This window comes from Poecilia formosa, unplaced genomic scaffold (genome assembly GCF_000485575.1).
Source record: "Poecilia formosa unplaced genomic scaffold, Poecilia_formosa-5.1.2 Scaffold183, whole genome shotgun sequence".
In the NCBI taxonomy this organism is placed as follows: Eukaryota; Metazoa; Chordata; class Actinopteri; order Cyprinodontiformes; family Poeciliidae; genus Poecilia; species Poecilia formosa.
Genome location: NW_006800122.1, coordinates 706767 through 734720, shown reverse-complemented (window position 1 = coordinate 734720; position 27954 = coordinate 706767). Strand labels below are relative to the sequence as shown.

The 27954-nt window shown below is 40.0% G+C and overlaps 1 protein-coding gene across 3 annotated transcripts; it reads left to right on the top strand.

Annotated features, from left to right (window-relative positions):
* Positions 1-26447, top strand: LOC103147458 (serine/threonine-protein phosphatase 2A 55 kDa regulatory subunit B gamma isoform). Of its 3 annotated transcripts, none has more exons than XM_007565811.2 (10): positions 1-1077; positions 1418-1749; positions 14132-14229; positions 14391-14556; positions 17370-17482; positions 18101-18278; positions 18937-19101; positions 20033-20202; positions 23916-24007; positions 24449-26447. In XM_007565811.2, the coding sequence occupies exons 2-10, from the start codon at positions 1674-1676 to the stop codon at positions 24741-24743; spliced, it is 1353 nt and encodes a 450-aa protein (XP_007565873.1). In that variant the 5' UTR covers positions 1-1077; positions 1418-1673; the 3' UTR covers positions 24744-26447. The 3 variants fall into 3 exon arrangements, with proteins under 3 accessions (XP_007565873.1, XP_007565872.1, XP_007565871.1); XM_007565810.2 differs by having other exon boundaries at positions 1-1081; XM_007565809.2 differs by lacking the exon at positions 1-1077 and adding an exon at positions 7921-8077 and having other exon boundaries at positions 1661-1749.
* Positions 26448-27954: the final 1507 nt, after the last annotated feature.

The following is a 27954-nucleotide window of genomic DNA, read 5'->3' as shown; positions in this document are numbered from 1 at the left end:
GCTGTTTAATCTTCATATTCTTATCAAAACTGTCCCTGTACATTTCTCCATACAATATGCTGAAAGTTGCATGGTGACATCCAAATGATTCTTTCTGCCCAGGTATTTCGTTTGCTTGGAGGAGTCGGGATTTCAACATGGCGATGCCCAAGAAGCCCTTGTTTGTAGTGTATTTTACAAACATTGTGTTAAGCTTTACTTTCCATAAGCAAACATATGGATGGACATAGAGCTTTATAAAACATTCTATCTTTTTTATTTGATCTGAACAAAGAGTTTTGAATTTTATGGAGTTTCGTGGAGGAAAGGTGTTTCTCTGTGCTCAGTGTTCTGTTGGTCAATCTTCTTTTCTTTCTGCAATGAGAGCACTCTGTTGCATGTAATGAGACATAAAACTATAACTTGTGTTATTCATTGGGCTTTAGGATCCTGTGTTAGTTATTAATGTGTTTCTAACAGCTTTGGTTCTAACTCTCAGAAACTATTTGAAGATAATAAAAATGAGGTCGTCCCATGATCTGTATTTGCCCATTTTTGCTTTGTGAATAAGACTGTCGCATGTTTAAGATTTAAGTCAGTTTCTCATCTCTGTACTACTTCACTCAAGTTTCTGTGCTCTGTTTGGTTTTCAGCACTGCGTGAAGCAGCCTGAAACCCCTTTCCTGCCTCTTTACTCATTGATTACAACCTTATAAGATCCTCTGTCACTCCCTCTGGCCTCCCGCTGTTCCATCCTGTCTGCTTCTTCATCATACTTAATCAGCTACAGTCAGTGGTCGAGCAGATTCTCGTTTCTGTGATGATTGGCTCCTCCTGATTGAAGGTGGAGCCTCCAGCGATGCATCACGCAAACGTACCAGCGCAGCAGGACTCATCCTCTCCGCCTCTCCCTCCCCTCCCTCTCCTTACCTCTCACTCTTCCTCTCACACATACGCCAGAGCTCAGACTGCAGCAGAGCGCAAAGCCAGCAAGGATTTTACCATTTCTTTTTGGGAAGGCAGAGAGACGTTTACCTGCTGAGGAGAGCCTGCATGGAGGGTTGATTGAAGAGGAGAATCTCACAAGCTGCTGAGTGTGTAGGTAAGAGTGTGTTTTAACTCATCGTGTGTGTGTGTGTGTGTGTGTGTGTGCGCGCCTCCAAGTGAGTGGTTTCACTGCAGAAGCAGCAGCACTGCAGATACTTCGACCAAGAGCCCTGCTCTGCTCATCCCTCCCTCCCATCCCCCTCTCTCATCTTCCTCATCCTCTCTTCTGGTTTTGAAGAATCCACTGACTTTACCCATTTCTGTCGGGTCTGTGATGTCTGAGTGTGTTTATGGGAGAATATTCAGAACAGCCACTGCAGGGTGGACTTGTGCTGGCTTTCCCTCGCAGCACGAGTGATGCTGATGTTTTCAAATAATCCGCCTTCTGCAGGTTGACACCTGGTCTTCAGAAGCATTTGCGAGGACTTTTGTAAGCCTCTCCATCTTTCCCAAGTGCACACTGCCAGCTTCCCGTCACCTCTTCTGGTTAGGATGCTCCGCTGTGCGCCCCTGTGCTAAGGCGGCGTCGGCGGGCAGCAGCATGGACGCTGTGCTGGCCGGCATCCCCACCATCCCCTCCACCACCACCAATCTGCCACCACCACCACGCTGCCCAGCCGAGCCGGGGGCTCCCCCCATCCCCGCTGATGGGCGAAGACACTGACGCCACCCTGACGCTCAACCACCACGGCTTCCTCCCCGACCACAACTATGTGACTGAAGGTAAGAGGCAGACAGACGAGGTCGGGTGTGTTTACACGGATTCACTGTGGGACACAACAAGCTTAGGGTGGATTCCTAATCTGTAAGCTCTGTCTGTGTTGGTGTGTTCAGATAGAACCACAAACAGAAACTGTTTTGGCTATGTTTTCCTCTCTTCCTTCACTCATCAGCTGTTTTACTAGTTTGGCTTCAGGGTTCCCACACGCTCTAGAAAAGCCTGCAATTTGATTTACAGTAAGTGTGTTCAGGGAGGAGAGGAAAAATAGTTTTATTTTTGATTCTCAGACAGTTTTTTCCCCTCATGTCGTTACCTAAAAATCCATCCTTCCTCACTCTCTGGTTCCATATTTAAAGCCTTCTAGCTATTGAAATGTCTACATGATTTCATTACAAGCACTTTTATATAAACTTTAAACATTTCTCAGAAAAGAACTGAGACGTCTGGAAATTCGAGACGGGGATTTTGACCAGAGAATTGTGCCTGTATGCTTTGCTTGTGCTTTCATGCCTGCTGACCTTCTGTGTGCAACACAGCTCTTTGCTACACCACAGGAAGCAATTGATCTGGTCTAAGTCTAAATGTGTTTGTGTTTGACTCATATTGTGTCTGAGAGAGACAGCAAGAGCGAAAGAGAGAGAGAGAGAGAGGGAAATCTTAATTTCGCACAAAAACATGCCAGAAACTTCAACTACATTCTTGAATATGTATTAAGTCCGGTGTCACCTCTTACAGTCTGTTGCTGCCCCACTCGAATTTAAAACAGGTGCATGTGTCAAACTGAATGCATATCAGATCTGTGCCAAGGGACTCTTAAAAAATTCAGCAGCACTTACCACCCACTGAATTTTCCCACAATCCTCTTTCTTTCCATCACACTGGATCTCCTGTCTGTCCTTCCTCACTGATCTGCTCCTCGCTGCTCATTGCTCACCGTGCTTCCCGGACCAGATTATCATTAAAGGGTCACGCCAGTGTTAGAAGCTTATTTATCATCCTCTTAGCGATCTAGGTAACCCATTTAAATTGTTTCTACTGCTTAGAAAATTCCTACAGTTTGTCACAACCACAAACTTACTTCATTGGGATTTTATGTGATATATCAACACAAAGAGACGCTGTAAAATGGATGAAAAAAGACAAATGAAAATCTTGAAGGTGTGCTGTTCATTGTCTATGGAGCATACCTATTAGTATTTTAGGCTGCATTCTGACGAGCACCATTCAGTCTGCTTTAATTGAACTCTAGTCCGTTTGACTAGAAAGTTCAGATTGTTTGTGAAGATGTGAATGCGTGATCTAACTCTGAAGTGGATTTAAAAAGTGAAATCTGGCCTGTAAATACCTAGGTTTTGGTTCAATTAAGGTGAACTCTGGTGTGGTTTGAAAGCATATGTGGATCCAAGCAGGCTGATAGCAGGAAGCAGACTATAGCACAGGGCATTCTGGGTAAATACAACCAAAACGAATGTGAGAGTCTAGAGCTAGTGGGAGAAATGGCTTATGGTCTGTTGCCAAAGAAATCCTGTACCTGTTAAAATCTGACGCCACTCCATTTTTGTTTACATTTTGTGAAGAAGGAAGTTGTGCTTCTGTCTTTTTCAAAGGTTTTCATGTTATTTCCTTCAGTAGTTCTTGGTGTAGCGCCCCCACAGGTGAAGGGGGTGCAGACCGTTTTTTCAATTAGTTTGTATTGTCAGACACAGTGCAGCGTGAAGGCCAACCACACCAGCTGAAAATGTAACAGACGTTGCAACTTTGGTCGCCAATCAAACCGAGTCTTCGAGACTATGAGGTGTTAAAATACCTTCAGTACAAATCCAGCTGTTCAGTGATGGTCTTTTTGTTAGAAAAGATTAGTGAAGGACCAGCATGACTTACCAAATACCACTGACAGGTCATGCATGAAGATGTGAAGAAGTTTTAATTAGGCTATCTTGAGCTTTGAACATCTTTCGACGCACCGGTCAATTATATTAAAATGCAGAATATGGGTCACCAGGAAACCTACCAAGACATGGCAGACAAGTTAAACTGACAGATATTAATCAGAGAAGGAGCATAAAGACTCTGGAGGACCTTCAGAGATCAACAAGCTGGACTATTTTACAGAAGAATGAGTCAAAATGTGAGGTTTTCTAAAATGTGCCAAATTTGCAGCTGTACTTGCATTGAACGGTGGCCCTACAGAGTACTGACTTGAGACACATATGTTACATATGCATATTACTTTTCAGAAAACTACGCATATTTTTGGTTCCAGTGGTCCATCACGTAAAAGCCAAAAAAAATAAATAAAATAAATGAAATTTTGTGGTTGTAACATGAAGACATTTTTTTTTTAAATTCAAGAGTCTGTCCACCAAGTTTAGATACTGTAGGTTTGCCTGTTAATTGTATAAATGATTGTGTGTCCTGTGCAGTCAGGAGGTATCTCTGTTTGTCTGCAAGTGTGAATGAGGTTCTTGCTTCCTGGAGCTGTATGTCTGCACATTTCTGATATTTTTAGGTGGGTTTTCCGTAGTAAAACTTGAGCCTTATTACCCACAACCCATCTATGATCGCCATAGAAACAGTCAGCGGTGATAAACATCCTGCTTTTCATGCTTGACCAGTATGACTGACAGGCCGTCTCCACCCACCAATAATGGCAGTATTAATTATTCCACACATCGCAGGCACAGTCACAGACATTATTCACGGGGAATTGCTGATGAGCTCACTCCGAAGTGGACACACCGCCGTGGGTTGTTGTGGCAGATAATGTAGTAAGAGGCATAAATTACTCGCTAAAATGAAATCGGTTTCATATTCCTCTTATTAGAGTAAATATTTCCAATTAAAGAAAAAAAAAAGGTTACCCCTCCCTCTTATACTCTTGTACTCCACCCCTCCTTCACCTTTTATCCATGTTCACTTCTGTCCTCCTCCTTACCCCCACCCTCCCCACTCTACCCCATCGATCCACCATCGCAACCAGAAGCATTGTCCGACTCCAAAGTGGTGCGTCTGCTAAATAATTACCCAGCAGTGCTCTGAAGGCTGCTCAAACACAATGTGCTTCTGGATGTGAATGAGAGGCTGGTAGATTCAGAAAGACATGTGGGATTTTATGCTTGAGGGTAACTCTTAAATATAAGTCCTTTCTTAGACTTATTCATTCGTGTATTATTCGAGTAGATTATGTGCATCCTTTGTTTGCTCAGGTTTGTGCATATGGATGTTTGTGTGTCTGTAAGTGTTTTATGTGTGTGCACATACTGTACACACACGTAGGGATTCCCGCCGCAGCTTTAACACCTACCGGGATGGATGGTTAGGATCTCTCTTCTCTGCTGTCCCTCTCCTCCTTCCTTCCAACCACCATCTCTCACTTTACTCCCCTCACATGTTTTACTGCTTCCAAAATAAATCTCTCGGCTGCGTCCTCCCCCTCCAGATGGAGAAGCATTGTGTCCAAAAAACGTAGGAGGAAACAACAATAAGATCCAAATTTAGACGCTTTTGTGAAGGCATGTGGTAACTTAAAGCAAAAGATGGAACAGGCAATATTTCAAATAGACACAAATTAATCTGATAACACTTTTTTAATTACATAAGTATCAAGCATTAATACTCTTGAGTGAAGAAGTTAATTATTTTTATTTGAAGAGGGATTACCGTTTGACAGATTTGTATTTCTGTTAGATGTAAACAAATTTATGTAGTCTGATCAGATTATGTTACAAATTAAATGCAGGAATATTAACATTTAAAATAATTGAACAGTTTTTCATAGTTAGTTCACTGCATAGAGGGAATCCAAACGAGAACAGCTTAAATTCTTTGTGTCCTCTTCCTTTTGTTGGTCTTTGTCTGTACTGTTTGAAACAAAAATGGATCAGTCTAAATATTTTTGGCTGATTGTGACCAATTCTGATTTCTCAAGAACTATAATATTAGAAGGTTTAAAAAAACATATACAAAAATCTATTTTTCCAATTTTTTTCCCGTTAGCATTTAGTAGCAGAAGCAACATGGCGCTGTGTCTATGACCGAACATTTACAGTAAAACCTACTTTTACTGTAATGAATAATAACAACATGCTAATAGAGTTGACATTTTAAGCTAACTTTAACACATTATGTCTGCAATTACCAAAGCTAGCATGGATAGCATTACTGGAAATTCAGTGTTCATGATTATTCCAGAGAGAATATCAATTAACTCTGAGATTTAAAAGAGAAATTTACCAACATTTTGAAATTCAGCCATGACAGACAGGGCATGAAAGGTCTAAAGGATAAATAGACTTTAGTGCAATAGGTTTAGCCTTCCTGTTACCTGACTAAACCTCAGACAGTCTCAACATGTCGAACATCTAGTTTCCTTCTTAAAAGCTTCGTACATCTGTGTGACTTCTCTGACTTTATTTGAAACATCTCACTGATGCAAATAACTACCTTGGAGACTTCTTCCTTCATTAACTTCATCCACACTGAACAGCATAATTGTTTCCTGATAATGCTAAGTCCTGGTGCATTCACTGACCTTGATTAATGAGAAGCTGACCAGTGGTCACAGCTGACTGAGATGAAGATTGACTGGCAGGTTTTCCGCCAATTCATCTTCGCATCCGTTGCTTCATGAAACACTAATAGAAATAAATATTTCTATTTTAGTTCTGTATTATTCAGCAAACACCCATAGGTCATTAAGCAGGTCTTTTAATAATGATTGATTTTAGATTTTCTGGTTAGTTTATGTCATATGACCTTTTAGTGAGGAGTGAGGGAGTTGAATGATTTGCATTTATTCATGTTGTACAAAAGTGGTTCAGGAACTAGAGGACTTACTCAAAGATGTCTTAACGTATGACTTGTGAGATTGTTTCTCTTACTGTGTTGGCCTTAAGCAGGAGAGTATTGTAAAAGGATGCTTGCTAATAGACGTTAGCTATGCTACTAACAATATAAGGAAAAAGGAGCACCAGCCATCATGCTGACCATCATGCTGACATGATGGCTGAATAGATTTGTTTTGTTTTTAGGGGCAAATAGTTGCAGGCTGCCACTTTGAACTGTTCCTACAGCAATAAGAAACGGGATACTTCTCGTTCTTGACATGAACGCTCAGAGGTGATTGTGGAAAAACTGGATTTATTCTATACTTGCCCATGTTTTTCAAATATTTTGAGGACGCACTCTTTAGTCATGAACAGCAAGCTCAAAGAATCACAAGATATGAAACTTGTTTCATATCTTATTGCCTATTTCACAAAAAACGTTGATGCAGGGAACCGTTCTGTCCGTTTCTGTGTGATGTTTGAATGGACTGGGGCAACAGCGAGGCTTGAAGCTAGTAGTTGCTGTTCGACCTCTGAGATCTGAAGCAAGATACTGGCAGTGCCATAAATGTTGACCTGCTGGAAAGAAATGTAAGGTTAAGCTGGGAAGAGGGTGGGATTCATCGAGGACAAATTGTCTATTAGACCAGATAGATTATAAAGAGTGAATGAATCAGGGCCAGAACCAAGGCAGGCATCCATCCATCCATCCATCCATCCATTTTCTTTACACCCTTGTCCCTTAGTGGGGTCGGGAGGGTTGCTGGTGCCCATCTCCAGCTAACGTTCCGGTTCGAGAGGCGGGGTGCACCCTGGACAGGTCGCCAGTCTGTCACAAGGCAGACTTCTACCGTACGACTCTGGTGTGGTGTGTAATTTATAAAAAAAATATGTTTCACCAACATGTTTCTCAAGATCTAGCAAATTTCAAATGTTGCATCCGATTAAACGTTCCATGAAGAAAATCCAAATTAAATCAGATCATTAGTCAAGGAGGAAATTGGTTTGCTCTCCTTCTCTAAGCAGTTTATCACCTACTAAATCTCATTAATAGGACCAAACAAGACAAAGACGGACTCTCTGTTGCGTATCTATCTCTGTTCATCTCCTCATCTTTGTAACCTTCCTGCCCAACCCCGCCTGTGAGTATTTCATGTTGCGTAGACATAATGTCATCATGAATACACTCCCTGTACCTCTTTCTTTTAGCGAGTACTCATGCCCGAATGTGGTGATGTAGTAACTCAGTCCCTACCCTTAACCCTGCCCGGCCCTTCTCCCTTCCTCACCCTCTGCCTCCTTCCCTCCCCTCCCTCTCCCTGCCGTCCACCATTGCTCCTCTTACAGGGCTGCTCCTGGCTATAGCCTGAAGAGCTCCGCCCATCCTGTCCACCCCTCTCCACCCTGGAGTCCTCCCCCAGGATGTTGAGCCCCATCCAGGTGCTGTGCTCCGACATCACTACCCTTTCTCTGGAGCCTGAGCCGTTTGCCTCTTACACTGAAGGTCTGTTTTCTATCCTCTTCTTTCCCAAAGGTCCTATCTATGTCACACATTTGCGCCACACACAACCCCAAAATGACACATGATAGACTTGAGTGTGTGTGCATGTGTGTGTGTGTGTGAGAGAATGCGGTATCATGAGTGAGTGTGTGCATCAGACAGGTGGATTCTCATGTGAGTCTGATTGTTATAAATATCTCAAACATCCCTTTGTCTCAATCTGTCTGCCTCATCCTTTATAGGTGAGTTTATTTTAGTAGCTGCAGATTTATTTTTGTCTCCATCAGGCTGGTTCTGTGTGAATTACATCTACGTTTTCTAGATATCTTTAAATAGTTTAACCTCAGATGACATGCTGCCTTCTTCAAAGCTTAGCTGTCCTACTTTGACTTCTTTTTTTTTGTCAACTTGAAATAAAACTAAATCTGTTTGTCTATGAATGCTAATAAGGACGAGTTGCTCTCTGAATCTTTGAACACAAAGATATATTTAAAGTGTAGAAATCCACTCACATAAGGCTGCATCCTCTGTAACATTTCCATATTTTCTGCTTAAGAAATCCATAAACGCACAGAGAGGATCAACAAATCTACTGAAGGACTGCTTTTGCTTTTTTGCTTTTGTACATACTTGCAGAAGATAACCTTCAGAACATAAAAAATTGTCTTTAAGTTATATTTTTGCAGCTAAATAATAGCTGGAGCATCCAGCATGTTCTGAAGCTGATGCTGGTTTTATGATTCTAATTGTTTGAGTCTATAACCATTAGGCTCATACCAGCCCTGCTCCATTGTGCTGATGTGTGTTTGGAGAAACAGCAGAGTCCCTGCTGTGCTGGGCTTAAACCCCTCCTCTGCACACATGTGCACCTTTAGCACAAACACAAGCACTATATTTTTGATTTTTTTTCTTTTTTAGATAACTGCAGAACTGCAGGACAGGGATCAATTTAACATCTCCCTCCGGCGCTTCTTCCTCCTCCTCCTCTCCCTCCGTCCTGTTTATTTCTCTCCTGGGTAATTGTGCACATGCACACAGGAAATGTGGGGTGCTTGAGCTGCGGCATGCACACACACCGTTTCCAACACACATGCACGTGGGTCTCCTGCTGAGTGGTGGCTTGTCACGGCTTTTAAGTGTGTGTTTTTGGCTCGGCTTTAATGGCCCGTGTTTACCCAGAACTGAGATTTCTATAATTGGAACATTTGCCACCCCCATCCTGCCCCTACAGAAACCCTAGGAGAAAGGATTTCCCCTCTCTGGGTTCTCACCACCCTCGTCTCTCACGGATCTCTTCTCACAATGTAACAAAAAAAAAAAGGGTTCAAACAAAAGATCTCTAATTTCTTGTTACTTTAGTTCATTTTGGTGCCTGCCTTAAAAAAACAAACAAACAAAAAAAACATCACAAAGCCTCTCCCACAAAACAGTTCACTTTTTAAGATTAATTAAACTACCATAAAACTAAAGTTTATTTATCAAATTGTGCAGCATTTTAGGAGTCTTAATACTTTGTCATGTTACAGCATTAAACTTCTACATATTTAAGTGAGATTTTATTTGACAAAGTGGAAATTAAATAATGCATTCTTTTCTAAATACAGTCGTAAAACCATGGTTTGGATTTATATTTGGCCCTCTTTACCCTGATACTTCTAAATTAAATTCAATACATTTGACTAACGCACTTCACTCATCTTCCTGCCAACCCTGAAAAACAAGAAACCCAACATAATGCTGCCACTAATATGTTTTACCCTGGAGATGGTGAGACGCTCTTCTGCCACAAAGTGTTAAAATTTGGTCTCATCTGACTTATCAGTTTCAAGAATAAAAGGAGAATATAAAAGGGGTTGATTGCGCTTCACATTCACAAAACAAGACTTACTCACAAAACAGGAGTGAATATGTTTGCAAAGCGCTTTGGTTTACACTTGATCAGCCTTCTTGGAATGATGATTTAGCTTTCTTTGAGCTTCAGCGACTGTTTCTGGACTTTAGAGCGAAACAGCTGATGTCTGATCAATGAATAGCTACGCCAAACCTTCCTGTAGGTTTACCAAGCTTTGATTGTAGAAAAATGTAAAGAAAGTTACTAAGAAATAATAAAAAACATCTTCAAATAATACCGGATATTTTAGGGAATTTATTGAGAAGTGCACGGTACTATAGATGTAAATTAGAATTTGTTTCCCCCTATGTCTTTCAGTGTGTTCTCATGTATTTGTGTAGGTAATTAAAGAAGATGTGCTGATTATTCCCTCAAACATTTCCCCCTCCTTTTGCGTATTTGAGTGTTTTTCTGTGTTACTGAGTCGTGTATACTGACATGCAGCGTGCGGGCTAATGCACTGCCAGTCACCGTGTGTTCGTGTGGCTTCTGTGGAGTGACAGCTACTCAGGCCCGCCCACTAATGCACAGGCACTGTTTGTTGCATCCAAACATGGCTGACTTCCTATACCTCACAGGACAAAAAGGGGAAGGGATCTCCACTCTCAGGCCCCTTTAAACCTCTTGTGTCTGATGCTGTACCTGTACCGGCATGTTCTTTTTTTTTATTCTTACTTATCTTGTAGATTTCTCCAAATGAGAAGATCAAAAGAGACAGATGGGCGTGAGAAGTGTGTGTTTGCAGAAGAGGTAAACAGGATCACAAAGATAAAGAGGGTGGAGTGTCTGCCCCGTATTTTCGTCGGCTGCGTTGTGTGCTCCTCCTGTGGTTTTTCTTAGCTCTCTTTCTCTTACAAAGAGCATTGAGAATATGCTTTTCTGCCTGCCAGTGCGCACTCAGGTGACCAGGCTTGTGCTTATTAGTGAGTCAGAGCCCATGCTTGCGCGCTGCTGTCCGTGCGCTCCGTCCCCTGCCGATAATTTAGCAGCATTTTTGGAAGGCGGACAAACGGCAGCGCAATTATTTCACCGCGCTGCGTCTTCCTGCAAGAATTAGATTGATGAATCCCGCTTCCTCCTTCATCACACTTCCATATACGGCAAGCCGTTATGAGTACTTCCACTGGTTGGATCGGCTCGTTACCGTGGCAACCCATACTCACCAGTGGAGGACCCCTCGTCCCTGTTCTTTTTTTTTTCTTCTCCTTTCCTTTTTTCTTTCCACCTCGATCCCAATGCCTTTTTTCCCCTCTACCATCCTTTCTCTTCCACCCGCAGCATCACCACCACCACTATGTACGCAGTTGGATACAGTCAGGCGGCCGGGGGCTGGGATGAGAGAAGACAGAATGAGAGAGACTTGAAACATTAAAAATACAATAACAAGATTGCCCATTTAAAATCCATAAAAAATACTGTATTAAAATGATGTAAAACATAGTAAAAAGAAAAAAAAATGACAACCAGTTACGGTCTGTGTGTTAAGATGAGGGTGAGTAATATTGTGTTGGTGTAGAGAGTGGTGATGAGTCCCTGCCTCCACTCATCATAAAATCTCTCCCTCCTCTCTCTCAAGGCCGTGACAAAACAGGCTTCTGCTCTCAATGAATACGCTCCCCATGCTCTATTTTTATTGCAGACAAAGCCGGTGAGGACATTATCTATCAAAACTAACCTCTGTGGATTTCCAAAACTAATCTGACGCAAGAGTTACAGTAGGTCTGTGTTTTTAGCACAAGAATAATGTTCTCACTTTCGCATTTTAGATCAGCATTAATTAGACAAATGACGAGTAAACTACTGAAAATAAAACACACATAAGTGAGTGAATATGAACTCCTTTTGGTAGAGAAGTCGTTGAAGGGGTAGGCAAAACCTCAAAATAAGGACATCAAATTTACACCGGACAAATTTACGGACATCTTTTTTGTGAACCTCAAATAAGATTTGACAAATAAACCGAAGCTGCCTGGTTGTAATGCTATTGCGAGTAAACTGGTGAAAGTTATTAATAGATTGTCACGCAACAAATTAACCACAAAACATAACACACTTGTGTTTGGTTAGGTAATTAATTAGTTGTTGTAGCAACTCTTCTTGGAACCGGTAATAAATCTGAAAAGTCTTTTCATTTATTGTTTTGTTTCTTCAAACTTCACTCACCCAATCCAATCAATGGCGTTAAAATACAAAAGAATCAAAAGCAAAATGAGTTGTTTGACATACTGAACTCTGCGGTCCAACCTACAAATCATCATCATTTGAAGTGAAATAAATGGGATTTGCATTGGTACAAGACATTTTACCTAAAAGAAGCAACAGAGAGATTCACTCTTTTTGATAAAATTACACAGACAGTTCTTGGTTTCTTTCAGAACAAACACTGCATCCAGAATCACAATAGGCATTTTCCTAAGGCCGAATGGAACTGAGTTGAACTAAATCTGTGAATTTCAAAATGGTGCAATCCAACATTTCCATGGTAGAAATCTACAAGGTAGGAAGATAAATTAACAGACATTAATTGCCAGTGAAGAGGATGCGGTCAAATATTAAAGATTGGTGGCATTGCTTGGATTTTTTGTTTTGAGTCCAGTTCGCACATTATTCTGGTCAGAAACATTGAACAGATTTGATTGTGAACATTTTAATAACAGTTTTAAAAACAGGTGTTTTGATCCATTATATGAGCTTAAAAACAGACATTTGCCTGAATGCCAGGCCACACAGAGGGACGGACTGAATGCACTGAAAGCAGATGAGAATAATGTTGCTCATAAAGAAAGATCATATTCATGAGAACCTCAAACCTATTTCATCATGAGCTTATGTGTAAAAGCTAAAATAAATCAGATAATGCCAGTGGCCATGCCTAATATTAACAGACAACTTGTGCATGTTCAAACATTTCCAACATGCAATGTCTCTGTTCCACCGTAGAGCAAAACTTTAACTGTTAATATGTCGTCCTTTTAGTGTGAATCCTTCGAATGCATCGACATGAAGAAAAACAATCCATGAAAAACACTGGACATCTGTGCATTTGATTTTTATGACAATGACGATGATGATCGCAGTCATCACCCTGGTGATACCGGACATAATTTTTTTTTGTATTTGCAAGTGTACAGATGACAGATTTAACACTTAACAGCTCAGCTATCATTTGTAAAAGGAGTGTTTATCTGCTCATCTGTGATGAAGAATTACACAGTGAGATTACTGTGGGAAAACAGAACAAGAAGTGAACACGTTACAATCATGTTGACTGTCTTCTCTAAGATGATGCTTTAGGAGACTATAATCATAAATGCTGTATTTAATCTCTTGCTTGGAAACCCTTCAAATTGTTATCAAGAATGTCCTGGTGCATTTCTCCATTTATTCTTGCTTCAAAATAAATAGAGCCTGCTGGTCCCTCTGAGGAGGTCCACACCATGGCGTTCCCACCTGCAAACTTTACTTTTGATGTTTTTGGAGAACCGTTCTTCTTCCAAACATGGTGTGTTCAACAGCATCCACAGAGTTCATGTTCAACCTGATCTTTCCAGACCAGTATTTCTCTGGTTTCTACAGACCTTCAGCAGCAAACCTTAAGGAAAGTTTAACACGCTGTTTTTTCAGCAGTGGAATTGAAGATGTTACAGTTTAGTGTTTTACTTATTGCTTTCATAAGCATAAGCAAAACGTTACCTCCTGTCCCCACGTCTTTCTGAAGCGCTCAGTGAGTGCATCTGGGCTCTTCAACAACTCATTGTTTTGACTCGTCATTTAGAAATCCTTCAGTGGTCACTTGGACTTGACTGCTTGTTTTTTTTTTTTTTTTCCCCTGGTGGGGTTACTGTCGTAAACACAAAAAGCAGAAACATGTTAAAAGAAGATGCATTATATGTTCAGTAACTCGGTCGCAATGTCGTGTAAACACCTGCACATTGGGGAAATGTAGCAGATCAGTTGTATCCATCTGACAATTAACAATGACATATTTTGCTGAATTACATTTTATAGTTTAGATTTCTCTCCCTGTTTAGATTAGACAGATGAATGCTGGTGTGTGGTCGGTTATCTAATCTCTGTCCTCTTTGTCTCTTTTCTTCCATTTTTCCTCTCACACTATATCTCCTTCTTGGTTTTCCATCTTTGTTTCCTTGTCTTGTTTGCTCCAGCGGATATCATCTCCACTGTAGAGTTCAACCACACAGGAGAGCTCCTGGCCACAGGGGACAAAGGAGGCCGTGTGGTAATCTTTCAGAGGGAACCAGAGGTAGGAGCACACATCAATGCTCCGAACAAATACAAAGGAGTTTTGCACAACAGTAACAAATAAACGGTCTTCTATTCCAGCTGCAGTTTCGTCACATTATCAAGGATGCAATCCGGTCCGGACATTAACTTTGCATGTTTCATATGTTTTATTTTCCACAGAGCAAGTCTGAGCCATTTTCCCAGGGAGAGTACAATGTGTACAGCACCTTTCAGAGCCATGAGCCCGAATTCGACTACCTTAAAAGTCTGGAGATTGAGGAGAAGATCAATAAGATCCGATGGCTGCCTCAGCAGAACGCTGCTCACTTTCTCCTCTCCACCAATGGTGAGAGCAGAGAACAACCCACTGCACATCCCACCCCCAAAACAGCAGACCCATCTTAAAGAAGCCGGGGCCAATTTTTAACTAGAGGTGGGCGTTAGGACGATATTAGGCTGTAATGCATCAGAGTCATCTGTCAAAGCAGAGATCCTGATATAAAAGTGAAGTATCGTCATTTCATAGTAAGGTAAGGTAATTTTATTTATATAGCACATTTTCAGCAACAAGGCAATTCAAAGTGCTTTACATGAAAGTAGCAGAAAATGCTTACATATCATAGAATTCAATAAGTGAACCCCTGTCGACAGTATAACCCATAATATTGTGGAATTTGGTATTTTGTGAATGTGACAGAACAAGTCTGGATTTGCACCAACAAATGTTTTTAGAAAGATGCTTAAATTGATTGAGCAGTAAAGGAGAAACTGTGTTGGCTGCTGCAGCTCATTTATTGCAGGGCTGTTGAGGCTCTGCAGGTTTTTTGCATCTCCAACTCAACTGACTCAAATTTTCTTAGAAAAATAGTGCAGAAATTTTTGCCCACCATTAGAACTGAGTATTTTAACAACCATAGCACATTTGATTTCATACAAGTCAAATAATAGCTAAATGTAGAAGTTACTAAGAGCTCTGGCCATTTAAACTGATGCGCGACTGATTCGGTTTTGTGCGAACAGAACCTCTGGTTCTTTTTTTTAAGCTATCCAGTTTGCTATATGAAAATATGGTTTATTTTCTTTTAGAGGTGTAGCGTCCGCACTGACGGGATTTCAGACTTTTATGTGAGGAAAAGGTGATTTATTTAGATATTTTATTTGAGTTTCATCAGATTTTACTTTACCTGATGCTTCACAAACTGTAAACTGCATTAGCATCCCAAGCTTGTGTTGCTTGGCAGAGGAGTCAGGATTTATACTCTACATCCCAAGTTTATGGCTTTACGGTAAGATCTGTAGGTTTACCCTGAGAGCCACATTATTGATTTCTTCTTGCATTATATTATTTATGATGGAGAGTATGAAAACTGTGGGAGCTGCTTCAGCAGATTAGTGTTGAACCTACGGAGAAGCTGTCTGTATTTCCAGTGTACTGGTCTGAAGTGAATTTGAACAGCATGTCCGTGTTGTTTCTTTTGTCCTTTTTCAGGATTTTGCCAAAAAAATTAATGAAATTTATATGACATGTATTTAGTTTTTACATCACCTCAACACTTCTCACAACAAGATGAGAAAATTCACTTCAAGCCAGTAGTAAACATGTGGTGCTCCAGGTTGGTGGAGAGATTAACGTTCTGTTGTTATCAGGGAGCAGCTGCAGGTAAACACTCCCTTTATTTGACCAACAGATTGAAAAATGTGCTGCTGCTGCAGCAGCTAATTATTAATAAAACAGTTTGCAGAAGTCATCAGATGCTTTGTGTGTAAATACTGAAAATCATTTTACTCAAGGTACCTGGGATGTTTTGCCTTTGTTATTGCTTTTACAAAGCAACCACAATCAACAAAAGTTGGACTTTTTGAAAAAAAAAAATTAGCAAAAAAAAAAAAAACTTTAGTGTCAAAGTGTAAATTTCAACAAAATAACAAAAAATGTCTAACATAAAAAAAAATTCAGTTCAATGCAATTTATTTATGTAACGCCAATTCACAAAATGAGTCATTTTGAAAATTGATCCTACTTATCAAACAATACAGTTAAATTCAGTTTATAAATAAGTTTTGTATTATTTATAGTAATACAAAACTTATGAAAACCCAGCAGGTTGCATCAAGTCACTTGCTTGCAGCATTCCCTCCTCTTGGACGAGGATTTGGCGACAGCAGACAATCCTTCCTAACATGCGTGTGGTGACAGTGGAGAGGAAAACTCGTCTTTAACAGGAAGTAACCTGGCTGAGTACAAATGTTTATCTGCCACGATCAAATGGGTGTTTGAGAACACAAAGCATGCGCACAAAAATCAGAACACAGAAGCACTGATCTGAGTTAGTTTCTATGTTTAAAATAAGCCACTGCATAAATATTCACCCCCTTTAAAGAGACTGACGTAATTTAACTGAGATCCAGCCAATTGGTGCTAGTAGTCTCATAATAAGTGGAATGGAGATGACCTGAGTGCAATGATTGTGTTTCTAGTGGCTGTAGTATAACGACATGTGTCTGGAAGGTCCATTCATTGGTTAATTAATACCTCTGCTTAGCATTATAGCCTGAAGACAAAAAACATCTCAAGCAAATCAGAGAAAAGGTTGCAGAAAAGTATAAGTCAGGAGATGGATACAAAAAAGTTTGTGGTGCTGCTTTTTTGTTATATTTTTTGTGAAAAAAAGGCCAATTTAGGTGGATTGATGTGCAAAAGCTTTGATTGATCCTGTAGCAAGAAGTGTTTCAAATAGAGAAACTGTTTTTGCTGCGTGGGATATTCTTACTTTTTTGTTATGGGGGGTCTTTGGGATAAGTGAGGGATTTCACTCCATCCTATTATACTGTGACATAATTACTCAGTGTTATAAAAATGGCTGCAGGTAGGTGTGTGTGAGGCTGCAACAAGCTGCTCTCTGTCAGAATAAATTACTTAATATACTTTAATAAAGCGACTGCTTTTTTTGCCTTTATAAACGGCTCATTATCTGCTTAGTCCTCACGCCTACACATTTCCTTAGCTCAACAAGATCCTAAGAAAAGCAAAAGCAAAGTAAAAAAAAAAATCTAGGGAAACACCTCCAACATGTCTGGGTTTGCAGACCTCATCGAGAGACGATGCCTTTTTAGAAATTCCCATTATAAGTTGCCTAATTGACCTGATTTGTTTTCCAGATAAAACCATAAAGTTGTGGAAGGTGAGTGAAAGAGATAAGCGACCAGAAGGATACAACCTGAAGGATGAAGAAGGTCGCATCAAGGATGTCTCTACAGTCACCTCTTTACAGGTATAAATACATCTCATCTCATCTCATCTCATCTCATCTCATCTCATCTCATCTCATCTCATCTTATCTTATCTTATCTTATCTTATCTTATCTTATCTTATCTTATCTTATCTTATCTTATCTTATCTTATCTTATCTTATCTTATCTTATCTCATCTTATCTCATCTTATATTGTGGTTTGTTAGTTGGCCAGTGAAACTGGGTCAGTGGATTCAGCTGTGCTTACATGTACAAAAGTGGGTCAGTAGCACAAGGTACACATGAGAGTGAGTTAATGGGGGAGGTGGAATCCTTTAACATGAGCAGCTGCTTCAGCCGAACATCTGCTCTTGATCTAAATTGTTTAGAGCATTGGTGTTCGTAGTAGGACTTAAATCTGTCGCTAACTGGTGGAGAACTAATTCAGCCTAAAATAACATGAATTATTGCATTTTGATTTTCCAGTAAAGGCTGCATCTTTTTTTCTCTCATTTCTTTTATTTAATGGATTGTAACATTAAATATTAATATATAGTAGCGTTTTTAAAATGAAATATGTCTGCTATATCTTGGCAAATTTTTTTCCCCCTGTAAGCAGCCAGAAGGGACATAATGCTGCTCTGCTCTTTGCTTCCAGGTGCCGGTCTTGAAGCCGATGGACCTGATGGTGGAGGTGAGCCCCCGGCGGGTGTTTGCCAACGCCCACACGTACCATATCAACTCCATCTCGGTCAATTCGGACTACGAGACCTACATGTCGGCGGACGACCTGAGGATCAACCTCTGGCATCTAGACATCACTGACCGCAGCTTCAGTATCCTTTTACTGTCACAATCGAGGCAATGTGGACTCCAACTCTCACACACAAACACAAGTACATCAATAAAGCGTGTGCTCATACTTGCATAATTTCAAATTCCTAATAATGAACCCCACCCCTCCTCCCACACACACACATAACAACTTCCACTTTGCAAATCCCACTTTACTGTACAGATAAAAAAACCCCGCTGTTGGGGGAGGGGCGTATTATTGCTGAAGAGTGAAACTATGTCCTAATGAATAATGCAGAAGCTGCATAAATATTCAAGCCCCTTTCTGGGTTCTAATCCAGGTTGGATTGCAAAGCATTCACATCCAGAACCCAGACAGGATTATATTATTACAGTTTATATGGAATTACTTTTCACTCAACAACTTCCCTGAAGATATATTTTTATTAGTTTGTTTTATTCAGTTGTGTATTTGGAGTCTGTGTCGGCTGTGTTTTTATCATTCTAAGGCTTTGCAAACATTTTTTGTGTGTGTGAATTAAAAAAAATAGCTTAATTTAATCTCTTAGAATTAAGCTATTTATTTTCTTTAATAAATAGCTTAATTCAATCTCTGGGTATTTGAGATAGGTTACTTTTGCAGAATAAAGCAGTAACTGATTTTCTGCTGTTTCCCTGAACAATGCCTCTTTCTATCAGACATTGTGGACATCAAACCAGCAAACATGGAGGATCTGACGGAGGTGATCACAGCTGCAGAGTTTCACCCCCTCCACTGTAACCTGTTTGTTTACAGCAGCAGCAAAGGCACCCTACGCCTCTGTGACATGAGAGAAGCAGCGCTGTGCGACAAGCACTCCAAATGTAAGCATTCCTGCCGAGACGCAGTCAGAGGTTATTTTAGTGATCTTCTTTTCTTTTTTTATTTTAACCGTGATGATTTTTAAAACTATGCTTTTGAGCTATTAGTTTGTCTGTTTTTTTTTTTTGTTTTTTTTTTTTTTTTTGGCATTTTAGTGAAAACATTTTAAGTGGTGGTTAATTGATTTCTTGACACTTCTAGAACATTTTATACAGCAGAGGCTTCATTTTGATTAAAGCCAGGCTGGGAAAGATGGCAGTCACATGTGACTGCAGCGCATTAGCATGTGAGCTTTTCGTCCAGTAATGTACTAAACTGACTGTCTCGAACACTAACATCTTATTTAATTCATTGTTTTACTGCTTTTTTTCAGTAGTTCATGTTATATAGAACGTGGACTACAAGAAAATCTAGTTAATCTGTGTGTTTTAGTTTAAAGTGTAGAAAACCTGTCAATAAGTTCCTGACAGCATATCAGCAGTATCCACTAGGTCTCATTCAACATGTTGGTTATTTAGAACATGGGACAGAGTTTCATAAATCTGTCTCCACTAAGGGACACAAATCATTGACGGTAGGTGCCTTTAATCTTTAATGCGAGGGCCCCAAGGTACCAAGGCTGCCTTTTTATTGCCCCTTTTCTTCCTGCTGAAATGTCTACCATTTGATTTACAGCTCTGACCATGAGTCAGTGATGCTGAGGTCCTTCGCAAACCATACTTATTTTGAAGCTAGGGCTTTTATTTTAATTGGCAAAAATAGCTCAAATTTGCAGAGGTTAACACGTAGCAGTATCTCAGAACAGCTCACTTAAAGAGTCTTTGCCTTGCTGTCACCATGAAAACTCATCAGAGTCACATTGTACCTCTATTATAAAGCTAAACAGCAGTGGTGTTCACCTTCTTCCTACTTTATCTCTCTCACCTGGTGCAGTGTTTGAGGAGCCCGAGGATCCTAGCGCTCGCTCCTTTTTCTCCGAGATTATCTCCTCCGTGTCTGACGTGAAGTTCAGCCACAGCGGTCGCTACCTGCTCACCAGAGACTACCTGACTGCAAAGGTGTGGGACCTCAACATGGAGAGCAAGCCCCTGGAGACATACCAGGTCTGTGTGACCACTGATATGTGACACCATATGTCTGCAGCACTCCAAGAAATCTACACAGATGAAGAAGTCAGCACAGTGTAATCCAGAAGTTGATTTTCATGCAATGTGGTGAAATGAACATGCTTACGGAAATATTTTTAGTTGATCTTTTTTGATATCACCAACTTCTAGACGTCTCCTGTGAGCAGGAATTAGATGGGTATTTTTTGCTCAGATTAAGTTTTGGTCTTTAATTTCTGAAGGTTTTAGAAGCCTCCTCTCTGCTCTTTGATATTCAGTTATTTTTTAAAAATTTCAATCATTTGAAATTGGTTGATTAACCAAACCATTCTACTGACAGAACTTTCTAAGAAATCAACTGAGAGTTTCCTTGGCTGTGTGTTTGGGGTCTTTATGTCTTGCTGAAAAGCAAAACTCTCGATTCATCAGATCTGTTGTTCAGATTTTTATCAAGAATCTGAACTAAACTAATCTTTAGAATCTCACTAAAACTTCTCCTTCAATCCTTTTCGTTCATCACACAAAGCACCATGTGCTGAACACTCCATGATGTTGTTTTTCAGACTTGGTGCAAACCATGACATTTAAAGACTTTGATCTCATATAAGCAGAACATATTATTGATTTTCATTAGCTCATCCAAGCGTTCTGTTGCATTATGGTTTTTCTTCAGCAGTGGAGTCTTGTCTGGTGAATAGTCTTTAATATACAGTATCGGCAGACTAGGCATCAAATGTGCATTGACTGTTGCACAATGTCTTTCTAAGGTCTAATTTCAGATGTTGTTTAGCGTTTTGTACCTCTTACCACCTTCTTCATACTGTTGTGTTTAATGGTTATTTTCAGTGCTCCATATATATTTAAACACCAGATTGAGAAAGGCGTTTAAGAGCCAACTTCTTCCGCAGATTTTCAGCCTAATTTGCTTGATTTTTGTTGTATTTTAGCAAATTTTCATTAACTCTTTAAATCATACCTAATGTGTATTTCTCACTAGGCTCTGCAGGTTTGCCGAAATTATAGAAACACATATATGTCACAAATAGATAAATCTTTTCCAACCCAAAAAGTTCAAATATTGTGACATACGTTCATCTTAACAATTCCCAGAAAACTGTTGTGATATTTGTTTTTATTACTAGAAATATTCCACATGGAAGTGTGAAATCCATTGACATAAGACATATTTAAAAATGCAGGGTTACATTTAGCGTTGCTCTATAAGGTTTTAGTTTTACAAACAGACCCACTTATAAAGCAATGAATCTCACCAATGTGCACACTCAGTCAAATTGAACCCTGAGCAGGGTTTAACATATTTAAACATTCTGGTTTAAATATCGAGCTTTGCTGACAGAGAGCCCAAAAAGTCTGGTTCTCTCTCACCGTCTTATTTAGAGAAGTCTTATACGAACACCTTTATCATCGTATTTATACAATTCTTATTTGAAAAAGTCTGCAGACTTTTAGTTTACCACATCTTGTTTAAAACAATTGGGGGAAAAAGCCATAAAACACCTCAACTCCAAGATCAAACCTAACGATAAAGTTTTCCTTATAAGTTTACTTTTAAGACTTATCCTCCAAAACTCATATTGTGTTTACTTTTTCTCTGCCGCTGGCTGACCAAAGCTGTGTTGCCGCCATTCATAATAACAGTTTGAGAAATTAATTACGAGGCAGAAACTTTTCCTCACATGCACACAGTCCTGACTAATGATTACATCTTTCCACATAACCTTCCTGGAAAAATTCAACTGAATTTAAGCCAGAGTAAGCTTCCCACTGATGTCAGCCCTAAAACTTTTTGGTAAATGTAGTTCACTGGATGTCAGGCGAAGATTAAAACAGCTTTGCGTGCTTATCAAATACTAAGTTGATCAAATAATCTCCTCTTCAAACAGCCATTTCTGGTTGTTTACATAAAAAAAAAAAAAAAAAGGTCACACAAGTTTCTGTTTATTCGTTTATGATGATCCGCTAAGTCTCTGTGAGTGTCCAGTGTTGCTGTGACGGGCGTTTAGGTGGACACGTCTGCCTGCAGGTATGCCTGACTTGTGAGGGCCCCTGAGGCAGCCTTGAGTGGGAGGCAACGACGCGCTGGAGCTATTTATAGGCTGCAGAGCCTCCACTCATAAAGTAAAGCGGGAAGGAGGGATACCTTACACAGTGGCTGACACCTAGATCTGCAATGCAGCACAGAGAGGGAGGGGGCAGAGAGGGAGAACAAGGGGGAGAACCGGGGTGTGGGACTGGGAGGCAGACTGGGGACAGCGTGATGGAAAAGAGAGGAATGGGAAGGGTAAAGAAAAGGATGCAGGAGTGAGAAGAAAGTAAACGATGTAGAGATATCTGTATTGCTGTAATTACTTTGACACGTAGCCTGAAGGTGCAATAATGGACAGACTGAGAAGAACAAGCAGCATGTGGGTCAGAGTTACTTTATCTTTAGCATTTATAGGCAGCACTTTTACAAATATCTAGTGATACTTCAATCTGAATTTTTTGATTTATTTCAAATTTCAGACAGCAGACAGAGGCTAAAAAACTCAAGAGGAAAATTACTTTTGCAAAGCACATTTTGTAAGAAATGCCACAATTTTTGTTTCAGCTCCTTTGTTAATTATTTACAGAATGAACATTGCTGATCACTTTGTTGCTACGACATGTCTTTACATCACATGTTCGTGTAGCAGAAAATTAATTTGAGATATTTTTATGAATTACATTTTCATTTCTTCTTTCTCAGTAAGTGAGGATTATAAAGGTCTACGCTGCAATCAGCGTCATGTTTCAAATCTGATCTACCATGGATTATACAAAGCACTGCAGAGATCCCACAAAGTCAAAAAAACAAAGTATGGGAAAGGCTGGAATTTGATTTATGTACTTTCAAAGTGTATACAATAGAAAACGACAGAACATTTTTATTTATCTGTCCCATTGTCTAAATGCACCAGTGGGAACCTTTATTTGTTTTTTTGTTTTTTGCTTATTATGCATATTGTGTATATCACTTCTGACACTACGTGAAAGTCTTTGAGAGGAGAAAACAGAGAAACAAACCACACTAAACGTCTCTCATACATCAATCTAATGAGCTAGAACAAATAAAAAGCCCAAAAACTATAAACTACAGTGGTTGTTTTGCTGTTTATAAGAGAATATGCAGACAGCAGAAAATAGTCTCCAGTTCCAGCTGACATTGTCCCTTTTGACCCCGTGCAGAAAGGTCCGTTGGGAAAAACAAAAATGTCCCACAAAGTGATGTACAAGCACAAAGCGACCTCAGCTTGACCGTTTATTGATTGCAAGGCGACTGACTGCTGACTTTATGCAGAATGTGGAAGGTAAGGATGGGATGCACATCACGGCGGCTGCAGGTTGCAAAAACTTGCATCACCAAAAGACACAGTGCTGAACTGGAAAGGTCGAAGGGAGGCACGAGGGGAAACAGCTAACAACTGTGTGTGAGTGAAGGTGTGATGAACCTGAACTGGATTTTATTTAACTGAGTTGCTGTGGAAAAGCTTTTTGAATTAGAATAAACTCCGATCCTAAGTATTGGTGAAGGATGGTGTGGATGGTTTCTAAGACAGCTCGACCAAATTGCTCTTTTCTTAGATTCGGGTGTTTGTGCATGTCTGCCGTGAACCAGAGTCTCTGAGTGACACCGTAAAATTTTATTCCTTGTCCGTGTTTTCCTCCAGGTACACGATTACCTCCGCAGCAAGTTGTGCTCCCTTTACGAGAACGACTGCATCTTTGACAAGTTTGAGTGTGCCTGGAACGGCTCGGACAGGTAGGTCATGCAATGGGTTGGTCTCTGTGCTTTGATGAACAAAAACAAATATTTAATTTGGAGAAATCCAAACCTGGTCAAAGGCATCAAAGCTTAAGGTTTGATACCTGTGGTCTGGATGAACGGTCGTGTTTTAAGAGGTTTTGAGTTGGAGCCACAGATTTTTCTTGTTTGAGTGGGGATTGAACACGGCACCTTAGGACGTTCAACGTCTGATGTTGTTTTTAAAACTTCTTCTCAACTTTACGTCTAACGTGTCTACTGTGAACGTTAGTCTTCGTGATGCTCTCATTAATGTTCTCTAACAAACCTCTGACTCCTTAAATTTCACTCACGTAAAATATTATTTACTTATGACACATCCTGGATCTTATTTAGGGGTATCAAAGTAGCGTGATGTAAAAAAAGAGAAGACAAATCTTCTGTTTTTGCTTTGTCCAGTGTGATTATGACCGGCGCCTACAACAACTTTTTCCGAATGTTTGACCGCAACACCAAGCGAGACGTGACCCTGGAGGCCTCGAGGGAGAGCAGCAAACCCAGAGCCGTCCTGAAGCCACGGAGGGTCTGCGCCGCCGGCGGGAAACGGCGGAAGGACGACATCAGCGTGGACAGCCTGGACTTCACCAAGAAGATCCTGCACACGGCCTGGCACCCCAACGAGAACATCATCGCCATCGCCGCCACCAACAACCTGTACATCTTCCAGGACAAACTCAACTCCGAGATGCACTGATGAAGGGTCGTCGGCGGCGGGTCCAAACGAGTTTACAAGCAAACATGCAACTATGCTAGAATGTACATTATCAGACTCAAACGCTGGCCCACAGAACCCAGGAAGATGCCTAACGCACACAGTCAGAATGCATACACACGTTCATCTCCTCCTTAGCCTCCCACAAGTGAACAGAGTCCAGTCAGGGATAAAAAAAAAAAGGAAACTGGCTGCATTACGCAATGGGTTATTATTGAAAATTGTCCAAACTGTGTTTATTTTTATTGTTATCCTGTGGATTGTGGTAAATGGTGTGGTAATCACCACAGCTTGGCTTCTGAGTGGGATCAGATCTCCTCTCGGGCTGGAAGGACGTTTACATTTCTTTGTCTTTTTTTAACTCTTCAGGCTCTCTTGCTTTCTCCACCTCCTCCTCCTCACCTCTCTGTATTCGTGTGCTCAAGCAAAGCCTATTCTTATCCCCTTTGCCCACTGTTTTGTGTAAAAAAAAAAAAAAAAAAAAAAATTGGGCCATTTATATAACTGTCTGTTTTTCATTCCAGATAAAGCTCTCTGTTTTTGTAACTTCTTGTTAAATGTCGACGACGAAAGGCAGACCTGATGATGAAAACGAAGCGACACGTGAGATATGCAAAGATGAACCCCGTGACTTTCCCCTCATCCCAAACTGCACCAGACGCCTCTGCCCTCAAGAGGGGTGAAGCACTCACAGTCCTGCAGGCAGAAGCAGACGCTAACAGACACAAACCCACTACGAACCGTGTGTTTAAGCAATGACTGTTTTCATTTTTAGCCAAAACACATCCAAACATATCAGTTTGTGTTTTTCGCTTCTGATCCAGGGCTGTTGTGTGTGCTGCTGCTGCTGCTTCAACACTCAATACATTAAACTCAGATAAAGCAAAAAAGTAAAAAAATAATCATAAATATAAAAAAAAAAATAAATAAATAAAAAAAACGGCGAAGAAATATTTGCAACAATCAAGCAAAAAGATGCTGCATGTTCAACAGATTTACTTTATAAATCGTCTGTCTGACTGACTTGGCTGCCTTCTTTAAACATTTAAACCTAGCTGTAGAAAGGCTTCAGGGGGACCTGAGGGGGGTTCCCTCCACAGCAGCACGAGCCGCCGTAGATAACCCTTGACCTCCTATTTGTGTCCTCGGATGCAGAAGCATGTTTACTCGAGTTTGGTTTGTACACGTCCATTCTGAATGAAGCCGTCCACAAATCAGTGTAAACTGAGAACAGAGAAAAATGGGGAATGTTTCAGATTAAATGTTGTACCTTAAAATAATCAGAATAACAACAACAACAACAACAACAAAACTTTAGAGCGGCCTCAGTGGTGTTTGTATATAACGGCTCTGTTTCTGACATGAGGTTTAGTTTCGTCTGTCGACCAACCGCGGCCTCCAAAGCTACAGCGGAGTGATGGTACTTTAATCTCTTCAGCCTTCCTCACTGATTACTTTTTTTTTTTTTTTTGGGATGTGCAGAAGTTTTTATTTTTTAAAAGACGGGCGCTTTTATGTTTGGGATATGTGTCGGTCGTACTCCATGTCTTTATCAAATACAGTTGATTCACATATTTTTGTCTAAATATATGTTGACATGATTGTCAAATGGACAGTTATAAATAATGTTAATATCTTCCTTTGTTTCTTTCTCTTTTTTTCAATAAAGGATTCAACAAAATTGCACCCAATGAGGACACAGTTGCAGTTTCTGTTGTAAACGTGTGTCTGGAAATCTTGTTCATTTACGACGTATACTGAAGCACCACCTAGTGGCTTTACGTCGTTATTACACTTGGATGGGAAAGAGGCGTGATAGACAAATCTTCTAAAAACTTGAAACATTACTGAATAATTGACCACTTCACATAAGCAATGCACATGAATATAATTTTTTGACATTCTGTTTGTTATCTTTTGTTGACGTGTGTGCTTTTCTAAACACTTAAGTAGTGAACATAAAAAGTTCACACTGTTGAAATGAGGAATTGTGAAACGCAAACAAAATTAGACTGAGAAAAATTTAGAAAAACATGCTTACACATTTATTGTGACGTTGTGAATAATATCAACTGAAAAACAAACTGCTAGTGCAACTACACAAATGTAATGACCCTGAAACAAACCATTCTTATTAGATTTCAGCATTCTTGTGTTCATACCAGCCATCGTGAATCTGATTAACTTACAATTAAGCTTTTTAATTTTAACTTACGTTGTAGTTTGCAGAAATCTAAAAGTACCAAGGAGTCAGAACAAAAACACAAAAAAGTCCACAGTAATATCTGTGTACCATGGCAAAGTGGAGAAATTAATGAGAAATATGGAACGAAAAGGCATTATAAAACTGGATATTTGGGCAAAATAAAGGGAAAAATGAGATGAACCTTTTTTAGGAAGGTTTAGAAGAGACAACCAGCAACACTAAAGGATCTGGAGGGACTTGAAGTGGCATTTCTTAATTCTCTGCATTCACTAACCATCTGTAGGACTAAAGAATCTCCTGCTTCACATCTGACTAAAATCTTCCAAAACCTTGTGGAAGAATATGTTAGAAATGTTAGGCTAAACTTGAACTTTTGGGCCACAATTACGTACATCCCATTTAGCACACACAAAATGAAGCACAGTGGTGGATGCATCATGCTCTGGGGTTACTTTTCTTCAGAGAGAACTGGGTTTTCAGTAAAGGAAGATGAAAATACAAATCAATTTTTCCGCCATTCCTGCAGGTGGTGGTTAAAAGGCTGAAGAGGAGAGGGGATTTTATTTTTCAGAATCACCATCAGTCAGGCTTGAGGCAGTTTTGCGAAACAAGAAAGGGCAAATTTTGGAAAGTGAAGATGTGATATGAAAATAGACTTCAATGTTGCTGAGGTACTGAAAGTAAAACAAGACGTTTTAGCAAATTATTTTTAACGTGTATGCCTAACCCTAGTTAAAAGAAGAAAGTTGTTGCAAGTTAATTTCTTTTTTACGTTTCACCTCCTACTACTTGTTTTCCAATGGAATCGTATAAGATGTACAGTATGTCAGATTTCCCACATCTCTAAAATGTTTTTGGCCTCTTTTCTTTTTACCAGAGTATATTCAGTTTAGGTACAGATGAGGCATTTTGTCTTTATTGTAACATGAACATACCACTACTTGCTAAAGGCAGGCAGTAACACCACAGACTTTGAGGTACTAAGAA